Source organism: Zalophus californianus, chromosome 2 (assembly GCF_009762305.2).
Source record: "Zalophus californianus isolate mZalCal1 chromosome 2, mZalCal1.pri.v2, whole genome shotgun sequence".
Taxonomy (NCBI): Eukaryota; Metazoa; Chordata; class Mammalia; order Carnivora; family Otariidae; genus Zalophus; species Zalophus californianus.
This window is the reverse complement of record NC_045596.1, coordinates 66,359,458-66,374,628: the sequence shown is the minus strand read 5'-3', so window position 1 is coordinate 66,374,628 and position 15,171 is coordinate 66,359,458. Positions and strand designations below refer to the sequence as shown.

The 15,171-nt window shown below is 38.7% G+C and overlaps 1 protein-coding gene across 4 annotated transcripts in view; it reads left to right on the top strand.

Moving 5' to 3' along the window:
- The first annotated feature begins 1,227 nt into the window (after window positions 1-1,227).
- HNRNPD (heterogeneous nuclear ribonucleoprotein D) overlaps window positions 1,228-15,171 on the top strand; it is a 17,664-nt gene continuing 3,720 nt past the window's right edge. For 2 of the 4 annotated variants that reach the window (XM_027597556.2, XM_027597554.2), the window contains exons 1-4: window positions 1,229-1,778; window positions 3,571-3,627; window positions 13,093-13,261; window positions 13,824-13,985. In XM_027597556.2, coding sequence (XP_027453357.1) covers window positions 1,543-1,778; window positions 3,571-3,627; window positions 13,093-13,261; window positions 13,824-13,985 — 624 coding nt within the window. In that variant the 5' untranslated portion in view covers window positions 1,229-1,542. Of the gene's footprint in view, window positions 1,779-3,570; window positions 3,628-13,092; window positions 13,262-13,823; window positions 13,986-15,171 lie in introns of all 4 variants that reach the window. The other 2 variants (XM_027597557.2, XM_027597555.2) reach the window with 1 other exon arrangement.

Genomic DNA, 15,171 nt, shown 5'->3' with positions numbered 1-15,171 from the left:
TGCTATATTTTGCACTAGTCTTTGTTTCCCCGGTGCCTGTACATACTAAACCAGCAAATAATTACTTGTTGACTAAGGAAGTACCTAAAGTGAAATACCTTCACTTTCTTCGAGATGTACTGCAGGAAGCTGCAAATCTCAAAGCCGGAATAAGCCAGTTCTCAGCCACGACATTCGGGATTTTTAATAGGTCTATTAAAGAAGTTTACTGTTACCCTGCATGAAACGCTTAGCGGTTCTTTTAAAAAACCAAACCCGTAACACAACAAGCTCAGAAACTTTGTAAAGATGATTCACAGCATGTATATATTCTACTTAATATCCAGACTAAAAAACATGAAATTAAATGAACCTCTTGTTGACCTAACACATTTCCCAATTCAGTATTTTCAAAGAACTGTGGTAGGTTTTAGGCTCTTCAAAGGAATCAGGCAAAGCGAAACAATCCCTGATCTTTAAAATACGCCAATTACCTGCTGCTTTTGACGAAAATTTTCAGGAAAAAAGCAGGCAAGCAAAACTCTTACTTGGAGAGCAAATTAAAAAAAAAAAAAAAAAAAGCCCTCATCGTCAGTAGCCTCAGCCTGCCGGCCTGGGGTCGGGAAGTCTGGTGACGGCAGCCGGGAAAACCTCAATGTCACCCGGTCGCGGCGACTACCGCGCTCGGAGTTGCGGCAGTCCGTGCACGCGCACCGCTCGGCTGACCGCGAGCCTGGCGTCTCCAGGTGCCGCGCTGGACAGAGCCAGTGTCACGCGGCTACCACCCCAGGGTAGCCTCCTTTCCCAGGTTGGGCACTACTAGACCGAAGGAGCCGCTGGCTGTGCGCCTCCCCTTCCCCACCCCTACGCCGCCGGCGCACCGGGCACAGTCGCCCTCTGGGAGGTGCTACCACACCCCAGCCCGACGCCTGGGCTCCCGCCGGCGGCTGGCGGGTGGGCGGGCCGACTCCAGGAATCCTCGGAAGGACGGGGGCGAAGGAAGGGGCCCCTCTAGCTGTGTCTTCGGAACAGCGTTCCTTGTTCTCGATGGTCCCCGCGCGGCCGTCTTATCGAACGCAATTTCCGGTTCCTTTTAAAGGCCCCAAGCTGTGCGCCGCGGCGCGTGAGAGGAAGGTATGAAAAGGAACGAGAGGGCGGGACCAAGGAGGAAGAGGAAAAAAGCTAGCGGTAGAGGGGGCGGGGAGGCGCAAAGGGCGCGCTCTCGCGTCACGTGACCGGGACGCGCCGTTCTTCCGTCGGCCATTTTAGGTGGTCCGCGGCGGCGCCATTAAAGCGAGGAGGAGGCAAGAGCGGCCGCCGCTGCTGCTTATTCTTTTTTAGTGCAGCTGGGGAGAGCGGGAGTGCGCGCTACGCGACTGTGGGAGGCGAGGGGGGCAGGCCAGGGAGAGGCACAGAAGCCTTTGCAGCCGCGCGCGCCTTCTCTGTCTTGTGTGCTTCGCGCGGTAGAGTGGGCGCGCGGCAGCGGCGGGGATTACTTTGCTGCTAGTTTCGTTTCGCGGCAGCGGCGGGTGTAGTCTCGGCGGCGGCGGAGGCAGTAGCACTATGTCGGAGGAGCAGTTCGGCGGGGACGGGGCGGCGGCGGCGGCGACAACGGCGGCGGTAGGCGGCTCGGCGGGCGAGCAGGAGGGAGCCATGGTGGCGGCGGCGCAGGGGGCAGCGGCGGCGGCGGGAAGTGGAGCCGGGACCGGGGGCGGAACCGCGGCTGGAGGCACCGAAGGGGGCACCGCCGAGTCGGAAGGGGCGAAGATCGATGCCAGTAAGAACGAGGAGGATGAAGGGTGAGTAAGGGGCGACCCGGGATAGTCAGGCCCAACTAGTTCCCCCTCCCCCTCCCCCGCCATTAGGCCTCGTTCCCGCTCTCTGCCCGCCCTCCAGGCCCCCATGCAGTCTCCTTGCACAGTTCTCCCCTTTTCTATGCTGGGCTTTCATTTCCTTCTCCCCCTGTCTGCTTATCGCCCCCTCCCCCATCACACACGTTTCCACCTTTAGCCGTCACCATGCTGCTCCCTGGCCCGCCCTCCTTCCCTCCCTCGCCTTGGGTCTCCTCCCACCGACTTAGCCGCCAGGATTTTTTCCCGCCTGTCTAGGGGTACTTTTTTCTTGTTCCGCTGTCCCCTCCCTTCCTCGTTTTATTAAAAGTTCCAGGCATAAAGATAGACACAGAAGGTTTTATGCTGGGACAGCTAAGGTTTACTTGGTGCGTCCACTTTAGCATCCCGATACGATGCGATTCTTTATAAGCACATGCTTTGGGGAACCTGTAAGCTCCCCACTCTGCTCCTCCCCCCTCGGCTTCAGGCCGACTGTGTTTTGTATTTCGGATAAGTTTGGTCTCAATCTCTTTTTTCCATAATACCCTATCGAACAACGGTTTGCGTACTTAGGCCCTACTTTTCAGCCTACGGAACATACTGGGCCTGGTGATATTCCTTGAATCTCTTGTTGGTACGTTCGTTTTGCTCCATGGGCTTTCGTTAAGTTCCTTGTCGGCGGGGCCTGCACTTGACTGTGGAGCTGTGTCTACCTCCAGCTTGTTGGCTGCCCTTCCCCCACTCGCGGAGTTATTCTAACCGCGCACCCTTTTCGCGCCCTCAGCTATTGGGTTCCTCAACTGTTCATACAGATTGTAACCTTACTTTTTATGTGCAGTTTTCATTTTTTTTACACACCACTCCCATGCGCAGTATCCTTTTTTGGTCTCTCTTGATTTCTTCCCGCTCTCTTACCCACTGTTAAAGGAGGCCTACCAGCCTTCTTTCATAAAATGAACAAATCCTTTATTGTGCTATGGCATGATTTTTGTTTTTTGCAGGTTTTAAAGTACTGACTTGTTCCCTCCAGTCGGAATAAGTTGTATATATTATTAAGCTGCATTTGATATATTAGAATGCAGTATTTGGGAGCGGGAGCATAATACAGGAGTTACCAGGAGGGACTAAATCGGGGCTCTTGGTTAGGTTTTCTTACTCCCGTTATTGACCGCTGATCGTGGGTTAACGCATCTATTCCCTTTTGTTATGGGGTGATGTGTGTGTGATTTTTATTTCACTATAACAAGGAGAAAGGTGTGGAAAATGAAAGCAATAAAATGTCACTTTAATCCAGTATTTGAAAACATGATTTCCTTTATTGGGAAAAAGCACAAGATTTGGAGGGTGGGAAAGAGAAGCACTTCAGAATGTCGAGTTTAATCTTAGCCCAGGCAGACATGTCAGGCTGATTGTGCTGGTTTTGGGAGAATGGAGGTGGGATGGGAAACTAAATTTACTTAATTTTTAACATATAGTTTAAAAAAGGAGTAAGTTAAATATTTGGAAACTTAAGCCTTTAACATTTTGGTTTTTATTTCCTGAATTCTGTTCTTTGGACAGAGGCACCAAAATGATTAATTGTATAACTTGCTGTTTGGGGCAGGCTTTAGCCCTGATTTTTCAAATCACAAAGCTGCTACCCTTATAGTTACCTACTGTTGAACTGAAGTGTAAATGAATTAAAGTTTTTAGCCCTAACAATGTCAAAAACTAAAACTAGAATTTTGATTGGTTGCTGTACCGGTTGTTAATTCCCTAGCCATTCAAACTCCTCCCCACGACACTCTGAAGCAGCGACGGCACAGCGGGAAGAATGGTAAAACTTTTAAATTTTATTTCTGTATTATAAAGGTTTCAATAGTCATAACATGCAGAGGCTGTGTATTGATTAGTTGCCCATTGATCCCCAGGAAATTCTAGACATAGTACAATAGGATATCTTGTGCCTGGGATATAAAATCTTTTTAGGCATCGTGTGTGATCTTTGGGCAGAATTAATGCCATTACATGTTTTTTGGTTTGTGCTAATGCATGTAATTGTGGTTTGGTTAATTAAAATAACAATATAATTAGCAGTATTGATACGTTTGAACAAGATAAAATATTACCATAATTTCATATTTGATTTCGTTTTGTTAAGACAAATATTTTTGTTGGAATTCTAAGTTTAATGTTAAGTGTGAAGGTTACTTGATATAAAATCTTGTGTGTTTGAAATGTCTTGCATGCTATACCGAAATATTCTGGATATGTGAAAAGTAAAACAATTTTTAAAGTAGTGTCACGTATGTGTATTATGCAAAAATGTATTTTATCTCCAGCCATATTTGTAAGTAGAACTTTATTAACAATTGGATATGTACTATTCAGAGGTGGGCTGATGGGGCTTTTCGCTACAGCTCTTACCAGATTTTTTATTTTCAGTGTGATTTGCTTGGAATGTTAATTATGGTTGGTTCACATGTCTCTGAAATTGCATGACTTCTCCATGGATGGATGGTAGATTATTTTTTTTATCCTTCCCCTTCCCGTAAATGTCAATCTTTCTGCTTTTAGGATTGATTTTATTTTGAGTTTTCCAGGAGTTTGTCCACCACCACTGGAGTTTAGAGGGCCAGTAATTTGTAGAAAGTTGACTTAGCTATACAAAGTACATTCTATTTTAAGAGCCCAGTGGGGTAGCATTTAAATTTTACACGAGCTTTATTTAATACTGTATTCTCATCCATTGAAATCTGTCCGGTTTTATATTGCAGATAAAGCAGACTGGAAATAGGCAAAAGGGAAAAGTAAAAAGAAGACTGGGGTCAGAGTTTGACATACGGAATAAAATGTTTTTGATGAAAATTAGTCCATCTGGCACTGTGATAGTTCATTTTCACTGCCAGCTAATCGCGGCAAACTAAGATTAAACCGTCACTATACCTGACTTTTTTGCTCTATTACATGTTTCAAATCTTATGTAAGCAGTCATTTTCAGTGATTAGAAAGGACCATAAACTTATGTTTGAGATCACTGTTAATGATTCTTGTAAGAATTATTTTTGCCCTGCTACCCAGTAATGTAAGCTTACAAGTTTTTTGAATGACCTCTTAGGAAAAGTGGACAATTAAATATATATAGTGAACATTTTAGACTATGACCTATTTTCATTTTCTGAAAATAAGATTTAACAGAGGTTCATTTTAAGTTAAGCAGGTTTACGTTAAAACAAATAATGTTTTTGTTTTTAAGGCGTAATATTTGACTTTATAAAATTACTGCTTAATCACCCAGCCTCGTCCTGTTACAGATACTCTTGTTTTTCTTTTTGTTGTGTGCACTTGTCACTCTATCTGTTCCTTTCCCTGACTCCCAGTTTGAGAAAGATTGTGCAGCAGTTTCATAATAGTCTCAGGAATGAGGAGAAGACTGGCTTTACTAGATATAAAATCATCCAAATTGAGTTTCTTAAACATTTCTGTGTGCATTCCTTTCTACAATTTTAACTTGAGAATAAAGTTATTACAACATGTTCCTTAAAATTTTAAAAATGAGTTTGTTGTGCACTCAGTTTTTTTTTATGTTGAATATAAGAATAAACAGCTGTTCTTAGGAGGGCATGCCTGTTATATATCTCTGTGGATGTTTCCACAAGTCAGACTTTTGGAATAATTTGTTCATTTCCATAATAAAATACTTTCCTGAGATCATCTCATTTTAATCCTTTCAACTTTAATATCCCTGGTTTTTACTTGTAAGCAACTGCACTGGAATTTCCCATTTTTTTGTATGGGTTCATGTTCTTTACAGGGCTGCAGTTCTTTTAGGGTAGGTAATTTAAAGTTACTTCATGTGGGGCAAAATATACATGCCATGTAGCAGAGCTACCTGGAGGAGAGTTTTTTAAATATCAAGATGAGTGGAAAACTATAATACTGTGTTAGCTTTCAGATAGTTTTATAAGGTAGGTACATTGACTTGCCTGCATTGGATTGGGCAGGATGCAAAATAATTCAGTTCACTTATCAGCCGAAGTACAGGGCTACTTGTCTAATGACAGGGCAGTAGATCTAGACCTGTAACCGTTAGTGTATAATCTCGTGTGATTTCTTCCTGTTTGGGAATTTTGTGAATTTTGCTGTGGGTTGACTGCTCTCTAATTTTTAAGAAATGGGCATACACATGTTTTTGTTTTAAATATTTGAGATTATAATCTATACCCTAGTGCTTTTGGGGCATTCTGAACGTTGCTTTATAAAACAGTTACTTCTAGAGCAGCCTCATACCTAATTTACTGGTTTTTAATTCAGTAAAGTTGGGTTTACTGTAAAGTTGAGACCCTGAGTAGATGGTCTGAATTTTAGTGTTCTTTGGAACCTTTAACAAGTTTCTAGTGTTAAAATTGCAGAAACTGATGCTCTAAAGTCTCAAGATGATGAACCTATAAGGGAGGGAGGAGTATTAAATTCTTTTCATTTCAAATTATGGAAGACACTAAATCACCTGACCTTTAGGGTTTGTAATTGGAGAAAATCATTGTGGTTTTTTTCAGTGCTGCCTTTTGAGATAAATCTACTTGGCCTTAGCCTGGGTTTTTTTCTCCCAAGTCCTGTGACTTCTATAAACTAAGTATATATAATGTGTGTTTTTAATATTGCCTGGGTATTCTGTCCTTTGTAAGGCTGCTCTAATTTAAGAAAGTTTTGAATCTTCTATTGGGGTATGTGATTGGTGGCCAGTATGGAGGATGGTTAGTTGTAGTCTTCAAGTGATACATGCTATGCTTGAAAGCATTTAAAAAGGAATAGAATAATAACCTTTTTCCTGTTCCACTTAAAGCTGTGCACCTCAAGTGTGTGTGCAGATTGACAAATGGAGTGAAACATAACTTCTGTTAGTCCAAGATTTATTTGACTTTAGTTCTACTTCAACGTTTTAGTAGATAGGGCACTGAACTGGATGCTGGAAGCGTGGGATCTGTTTCTGTTACTTCACTTCCAACAGTGTGGTCTCAGGTAATACAACACGTTTGTTACTTGGTTTGCTGATCTATGTGTTGGAAACAGTGCTCACCACAGGAAGATTGACTACATAGCCTGCTTTCATAGCTTGTGTGTGTTTATCCAGTGCCTTAATAGTTGATACTGCCAGTGATTTACTCCTGTGGAGTAAAGGTAAGCATGTTTTAGTTTCTGGAGTATTAAATTGTATATTGGAGCTTTAGACATTTAAGATTATTTGGGGGTGGGGAGACTCGTATTGCTGGTAGTGTTTGGCCAGTAATCAGAGTGATAAGTATTGGGTCATGTCCTGTAAACTCCTGCTTATTCTAGACTTGAAACTGCCACACAGTTCAAACTACTAGGAAGTTTTCCCTCTCTCCCTTTAGTCTTGTAAGAAAGAAAGATGAAAAACTATCAGCAAATATACTGAGAAAGCAACCAATAGGCAGTGTCATGGAATCAATCTTCCATAACTTTTCCTTTTTATTGTTAAAAAGCAGTGTGATTTTAAAGCATTGCAAGAATCTAAAATTTCATCAAGAAAGGTAAAAATCATTTTCTGAGTTGAGTGTTCATATCTAAATTGATTTCCAATAGAAAACTACAGAATTGTGAGTGTGTAGTAATCTCAGTTAACCAGAATCTTAACCTCTAGGTTAAGGAAACCCCATTCCTTAACCTTCAGGTAGATGGGAGTTAACCTTGTAAAGCTGATTGAGAGTTTATTTTAAAAAGTGAAAATACAGGAAGTCATTCTTTCCTTGGAATGAAAGGAAAAGATTTTTGGGTTAAACATGTAAAGTTTACTTAAAACATGTCATCTTTATTATGTTTTTAACCTAATTATTGTTTTTAGTCATTTAGGTTCATTCTAAAGTATGAAGTAGTAATGAGATTTAATAAGCTAGGCTAGAGGAGTTAATCTTTATTGACTTGTTAAAAGTTTGTCTATTTCCAGAGGTATTTTTTTATACAGATTCTAAAATGATTACCCTACCATGTGATACTGTCCGGTTGGAAAAAGTAACCCCTGCCCCCTATTATTGGTAGTTAACTTTAAACAGATTCTATACTTTCTGGCAGCTCTTTCTGCCCGCAGGTCCTGTCCCGTGCTTTAATAAAACCACCTTTTTGTACCAAAAAAAAATCCCAATAATCAATACTTTCTAAGGAAAAATGCTGATTTTATATATGTTGGTGGGATTTTCCTTACATTCTGTCATAGGATTTTAGAGGAATAATTTTAACGATAAAATACTGAAAATTTAAAACAAATTAGTGGTATGCTTGACTGTTACTCTGAAAGGTGACAGTGATTGGCCAGTCATGTTATATACTGAAATATATATCAGATTGACTTCTGTTCTGTTTTTTAAACTGTCAGAACTTGTTATGAAACCACATACGGAAAAATCAAGAGTTGTCAGGAAGTGTTTGAAAGTTACAGGATATTTTTTTGGCCCTATTTCAAAATTGGAAGGGAGTGTAAATGGTGTTTATCATTTTACCTTGAATAAGGTAAACAGTAAAGCCTTAGAAGTATCTTTAAATAAAATACTATTGGGGCGCCTGGGTGGCTCAGTCAGTTAAACGTCTGCCTTCAGCTCAGGTCATGATCCCAGGGTCCTGGGATTGAGCTCCATCCACATCGGGCTCCCTGCTCAGCGGGGAGCCGCCTTCTCCCTCTCCCTCTCCCTCTCCCCCCTGCTTGTGTTCCCTCTGTCGCTATGTTTGTTTATCTGTCAAATAAATCTTTAAAAAAAAAACAAACTATTGACTTCTGGAATGTTAAACCTAGTGATCCCAATGATAAAGAGAATTAAGTTTTTTTGGGTGTGAAAAACAGTATTAAATAAATACTTTCATCAGCACTGCTCCATATGTATTACTTTTTATATTTTGAAATTCCTTACTAAATACTGGCGTTTATGTGGAGTACAGACAAGTCACCGAGATAGTTTTTTAACTACATTTTATTTGAGAGTTCTTTAGGTAGCCTAATTTCTAGTCTGTATTTTTTACATGGGATATTTAAACATTTTGGGTAAGTCTATAGTATTGAAAATAATCTTTGGATCTATTTATATAAGGCCTCATTCTGGGTTTTTCCTCTTAATGTTGAGGACTTCATATAGCCCATGCAGATTTTAAAAAAGTAAGGTGATAGGGAAATGAAAACATTGCTCGATTAAATTATATTTAAATTGTGCTCTACTCCTTCTAAATAATTTTTTATTGAGCACTTGGGATACTTCAGAGTATGTTCTGTGCCTTTTTAAGTGTATTTGCTCCTTTATTTTTTTTTTTTATTTTTTTTTTTAAAGTAAGGTCTATGCCCAACGTGGGGCTTGAACTCAATTCTGATTTCAGGAGTCTCATGCTCTATGGACTGAGCCCCCAGGCATCCCTGGGTTTGCTCATTTAATCCTTACTGAAGATTCATGAAATAGGCTCTTCGTCCTCTCATTTACAGATATGGTGACGATCTTGGGTTTTTGTTTTCCTGAGGGTCATAGAGTTAATACGTGGTGGAGGTAGGATTTACACTCAGGTGGTTTGGCTTACTGCCTCTAAATTTACTTACTTGTGAAGAGAATGTCCCACTAAACAGTCTAAATTCCTAAATGACATTGCATAGCATTTGGAAAGTCATCTGCACCGAGTTGTATAATTTTATGCGTATCGTTTAATACTATAATATAGTGTAATATTAATATCTGTAAAAGCAAGGAGATTTCCGTTGTTGAGTAGGTGTTTTAAATTGAATACCATATTGCCTCTGGGGTGCTAAAAAGCTTAGTAGGATTAAGAAGTTAAACTATCAGAGTCCAGAGTGCTAACCATTAAGTCCTGTGTTTTCATTAGGATTGTTGATTCACTTACAACTAAGGATGAAATTTTAAACTTGCATTGCAGGATTAGGGGCCCATTTCTGTTGCTACTTGAACAAGTCTTGTGACATAGTTTTAACTTGGCTGCTTAGGATTTTCTGAAGTTCTGTTTCTACCTCATTGTAAGTGTTAGCCCATCTCTACAGGAGTGACAGCAACTTGAAATTCACTTTTGGTATTCAAGGCAGCAGAGGTAATATGAATGGACAATAGGTACTGTACTTTAAGCAAAATACAGTAATATAAAAGAGAGTTAAGTATATCTATGCCATCTCATAATTTGAGAAAGAGCATGTCAGAATGCTAGTGAGGCTAAGATAATTGCATTTATCCAAAAATTAAGATAAGAGGCCTTTTCTTACTGTACTCTCTACCATTATATCTTGGTGTGTCTACTGAATAAAGATTTGATGGATTTAATGTGTTCCTTTTTGTTAAGGATGGAATGATTTGGAACAGTTTGTGTTCATTGTAGGATTTACCTGTCTGGCTTTCAGTTGTGCAGCAGTCTTCCTTGTTAGAGCAGCTAAAGCTATATAGCACTCTTGGGCTGCCACAATGGCAGTGGCATTTGTCTCAAAGAGCCACTTAGGCTTTGCTCAGACGTTGTTTTACCCTTCTTTACACAAAATTTGCTCAAGTTCAAGTGCTGGCTACCCACCGTACAGAATGGAAGGGGTGGGGTGGATTTAACAGCAACCAGTGATTAACCTGGCAAAAATGAAAAATAAAACTTGTTAAAAGAACTAAGAAATGAGATGCACTTAGTGTATTATTAATAGTTATCTCATTTCAGAAGAGCCTTTGGGCATGCCACAGTAGCTTAATAGAAATTAGTGGTGAATGACCCATACAGTGTTTAAATCATGATTACTGTATTTAAGAAGGCAGAAGTGTGTGATGCAGAAAAAAAAATTCATCCCAAATAATTGAATGTTAAAAAGCAACTGGGGAGAGATTGGAAGGCAGGCAGTGTTTTTAAAAAAGGTGGAATATTTGGCTCATTCTCTAAAGGTGCTGGATAGCTGAAGTTTTACTATGTATTTGCTCTAGTTTTTTGAGAAACAGTAATCATTCTGTGAAATAACGTATAAATTATAGTTCACCAGACTTTTTAATATTCTGTCCAAAGGGGATTTGATTGTTAGGAAAAGCAGCAAAGATGACCTTTTAGCTTTAAGGTAGTAGGCACATTTAACAACTTCTGTACTAACGACTGTATTAAAGGTGGGAAGTTTCTTATAGAGAGTTCTTTATTGGGCCAGTTGAAGTGTTAGTATGCTTATCCAGTATTTAAGAAAACTGACTTCCGATGCCGTGAAAAACATTTGGGGCTTGTGACTAATAATAGGACATGCCTCATTCGTGGCTTATAATTTATTTCTTTGTAATCGTTTTTTAAATAATTTTAAATCAAGGACACTTAATGCAGTATAAACTTCGCCTTGGTTAAATAAAATCAAAACTAATTCTTAATATCTGAGGGAACTGATCAGGCAGAATATTCTTGCCTTTCAACTTTAGCTTGTTAAAACAAGGCTTTTGTTACTGTATTCTCTTCAGGCTGAAATAATTTCCGACTGTTAAATTACTGATGGAAAATTTTTGTAATCACAATAGGTGGTAATTCAGTAGTTAAATTTCAACTTGAAGTTGTTTCTGTTCTAGAATTGCCATGATACCTTAGTAAGAGGTCATTGCTTTATAGTTTGTTCTTTCTCATCTTTAAAAATATAGCAGTGTCCTTCTTACCTTGAAAGGGTAAATGTTGCTAATGAACTTTCATCTATGAAGGAAGTGCTCTGGATTTTTAGGTTATAAAAATAAAGTGTTTTTAAGGCATATATTTAAGTGTCAAGGATTGGATTTTAGAAGGTGCATTATTTGAATGAAAAAAGGTAATTGAGAAGAACATTTTTCCATGAAATTGGCAATAAACATTAAAAACCAGCTATACAACTTTATGGGTGTTTTCTGTTCATTTGATTATAAAATACAAAAGGGTTAATAAGGGTTACTTCAAGCATGGAGATTTTATTAGAAGAAGTCCTGAAAGTTAAGCATATAAATAACCCAGCTTTACGTTACAATACATGTACTAATTGAAAACTTAACCTGAAATGGGAAGCACAGTATATACTGAAAGTAAGACTTCTTTGGCATTGTAAGTTAATTTTGTCATTAGAACTGAAAACAAGTCTGTGGTAAAATAGTAAGATCAGTAACACCTCAGTTAATCTGGCATCTTTAGGGGAGAAGCAGAATGAGATCTCATTCTAGGAACACAATTGGCCTCTTGTTTGAAGAATTGGATTTAGTGGCACTATCCTAAAAGCCCACAAGATGGAGATGTTTCTTGCTTTAATTTATCTGGAGCTGAAAATTAGTACCACATCCCTATCCCTACCCCAGTTAAAAGATGAGAAATCATTGAGCAAGTGTGATTTTATTCCCGTAAAATTGTTAGCCTTCACATAACAAATTCTGACAGTTTACCCTTAAAATAAAAATCTCCAGTCCTGTCTCTTTAAAGGGTAGGAGGGGTGTGTAAGCTCTTCGGGGCGGGCTAAGGGATAGCAAAGGGGGCAGATGTAAAAGCATTCAGAGCTGCCAAGTCTGAGCTTTATAGCATTTTGCTGTAGTAAAAATAATACTTAACCTGAGATTTTTTTTTTTTTTTTTTTTGAGTATATATTTGGTCTTAAAGTGTTCTGGTGGTTTCCACTTACCACCTGTCACTTTTAGCATCTTCAAGGTTTAAATATTTTATTGCTGGTTAACTGAGGTTCTACTGTAAATAAATCATAGAAGTTAATTAGTGGATTATGCTTCAATGGCTAATTTTTGCTAAGTTGTTTAATTTTGTCTTTATTAAGGACTCTTAGCACATCAAAAAACTTAGCTTACAACTTAATTGTGAGACTTAGAATTTCCCATTTTATGTGCTAAGAGTTTTGTTAATGAGAACCGTTAAATAGAAAGCTTCAGCATAGACATGCTGGTTGCTGTGATCAGTGGGGACTGCATAGCTCTTTTACAAGTTTAATGAAGATTTGGAACAGAAATTTGAAGCTAAAATTTGTGTTTCGCTGTTACTGATAACTTGTGACTTAAGACTTACACATGTAGTATTTTTACTTTAGGGTTACGTTTATCATTTTGGCAAGTCAAAAAGAATTTGCTGCTTCCTCACTATTTATAGTTACACAGATGCAGCAGTAATAAGCAAAACTTGACAAAACTGGAATGGGGTGTTCTTGATACATGGTAATATAGGAAGAGTGACATTATTAAACTGCCCAGTAAATTGGTGCAGTTTGGAAAAGGTATTATTGTTATGGATACTTAAGGCAAAGTTTATTTATTTGTTTTTAGCATTTTAATACTACTTTTTGTCTTTACAGGAAAATGTTTATAGGAGGCCTTAGCTGGGACACTACAAAGAAAGATCTGAAGGACTACTTCTCCAAATTTGGTGAAGTTGTAGACTGCACTCTGAAGTTAGATCCTATCACAGGGCGATCAAGGGGTTTTGGCTTTGTGCTATTTAAAGAGTCGGAGAGTGTAGATAAGGTAGTGTGTTACGTGTTCTGATCAGTTAATAATATAAGATGTGGATAGTTTGATACACTAATTTGCCTGCTCATGGTTCCCCCTTTTGCAATAAATGAAGAGCTATAGTTCTTAACCAGTACATTTTATGAGGAGTTCTCTTTAATTGTTTACTGAATATCTTCTATATGCCAGGCTGTACTTGAAAAAAAAATTAACTTTAAAAATACTGAGACTTAAAGACACCTTATTAAAAGGATGATCTGTAACAAGTTCACAGAAGTACAGATTTTGGAATTTCTTGGGCTAAGGGGAAGTAGCAGTTATGTTTATGTTGGTGACAGTTAAAGGTGAGATGGTTTTTTAGTAATTAGATTTGTGTCTCCCGTTCCCATTCTCATTGACACTTAGGTTTCAACACTGTTTTTTATTAGCTGATGTCACATCACCACAGTTTGACAGTTTAGTTATAAGCAAGTCAGCATATACCTGGCATTAGCTATATTTACAATTATTAAGTAAGTTAATAATCTGAACTTCAATTAAGATACATACTTAAAATGAAAAACTTTAATTTCTTTAGGTCATGGATCAGAAAGAACATAAATTGAATGGGAAGGTGATTGATCCTAAGAGGGCCAAAGCCATGAAAACAAAAGAGCCTGTTAAAAAAATTTTTGTTGGTGGCCTTTCTCCAGATACACCTGAAGAGAAAATAAGGGAGTACTTTGGTGGTTTTGGTGAGGTATGTGATGTTTTGACCCAGTTTTTGTCAAAATTAGTGTGAATACAATTGTCACATTATATTTTCAAACTTGTTATGAAGTTTGGACTAATTATGTGATTTGTTTTGAAAGATGAATATTGTAAATCATTGGCAGATCTTTGAAGGTTTGATGATTGCATTTTTCTTGTTTATTGAAGGTACAGGTACACTAAGATGAAATAGACATTGTTACCTTGAGGAATTTACCAGATTAGTAGAAGAAATAAAAAGATACGTGAGGAAGAAACACAGATTGGATTACCTGAGATATAGAAGGAAATCATTCAGTTGAGAATAGGAAAAGAATGAATTAAGAATAGGATGTAGTGCCTTCTCAGAAAAAAATAATGTGTATGTGCAAATTTTATGAGTCTAATTACAGACTTAGTGAAACCAAAGTTCCTTTTGTGATTTAATGATTTAAAACTAAGATGAGAAATTTGTGGCTTTGCATGCCAGATACAGCCTGTAGATCTCTTTTGCTTGATTTAAGCAGAGCATGTTTTGTTGTTTGTCTTTAGGTTGAGTTATTTCCCATAGGTATCTGGATATCTAGCTTTTTCTTAAATATTTGCAAGAGTAAGCAACATTAGAACTGTCTTCTTGCATGGCTCAGTAGCCATCTAAGACGGGAGTAGCAGCCTCTACCTTTGCTTACTTATATGTTCTCCAGTTTTCAGTGGTCCTCACCACTCCCAGTTTTTTCCCAAATGCAGTCATCTTTATCCTTTTTTTTTTCCTTAAAATTGTTGCCTTCTGTTCTTGGTCGGCATTTGAGTTTGTGACCCTTCAATTAGGTAGCAAATGTCAGTACCCTGTAAAGCTTGCTTTTATAAATAGGTTTGAAGACTTTTTAGATGGAATGGATGTTTTTTTTCTTTAAATTTTTATTGTTATGTTAATCACCATACATTCCATCATTAGTTTTTGATGTAGTGTTCCATGATTCATTGTTCCTAACACCCAGTGCTCCACGCAGAACGTGCCCTCTTTAATACCCATCACCAGGCTAACCTATCCCCCTACCCCACCTCCCCTCTAGAACCTGCAGTTTGTTTTTCAGAGTCCATCATCTCATGGTTCGTCTGGAATGGATGTTCTAATTTGAAGAATTCTTTCAAAAGATTAGAATAAATAGAGCAGAATAGGATTTGGGGGCCAAATA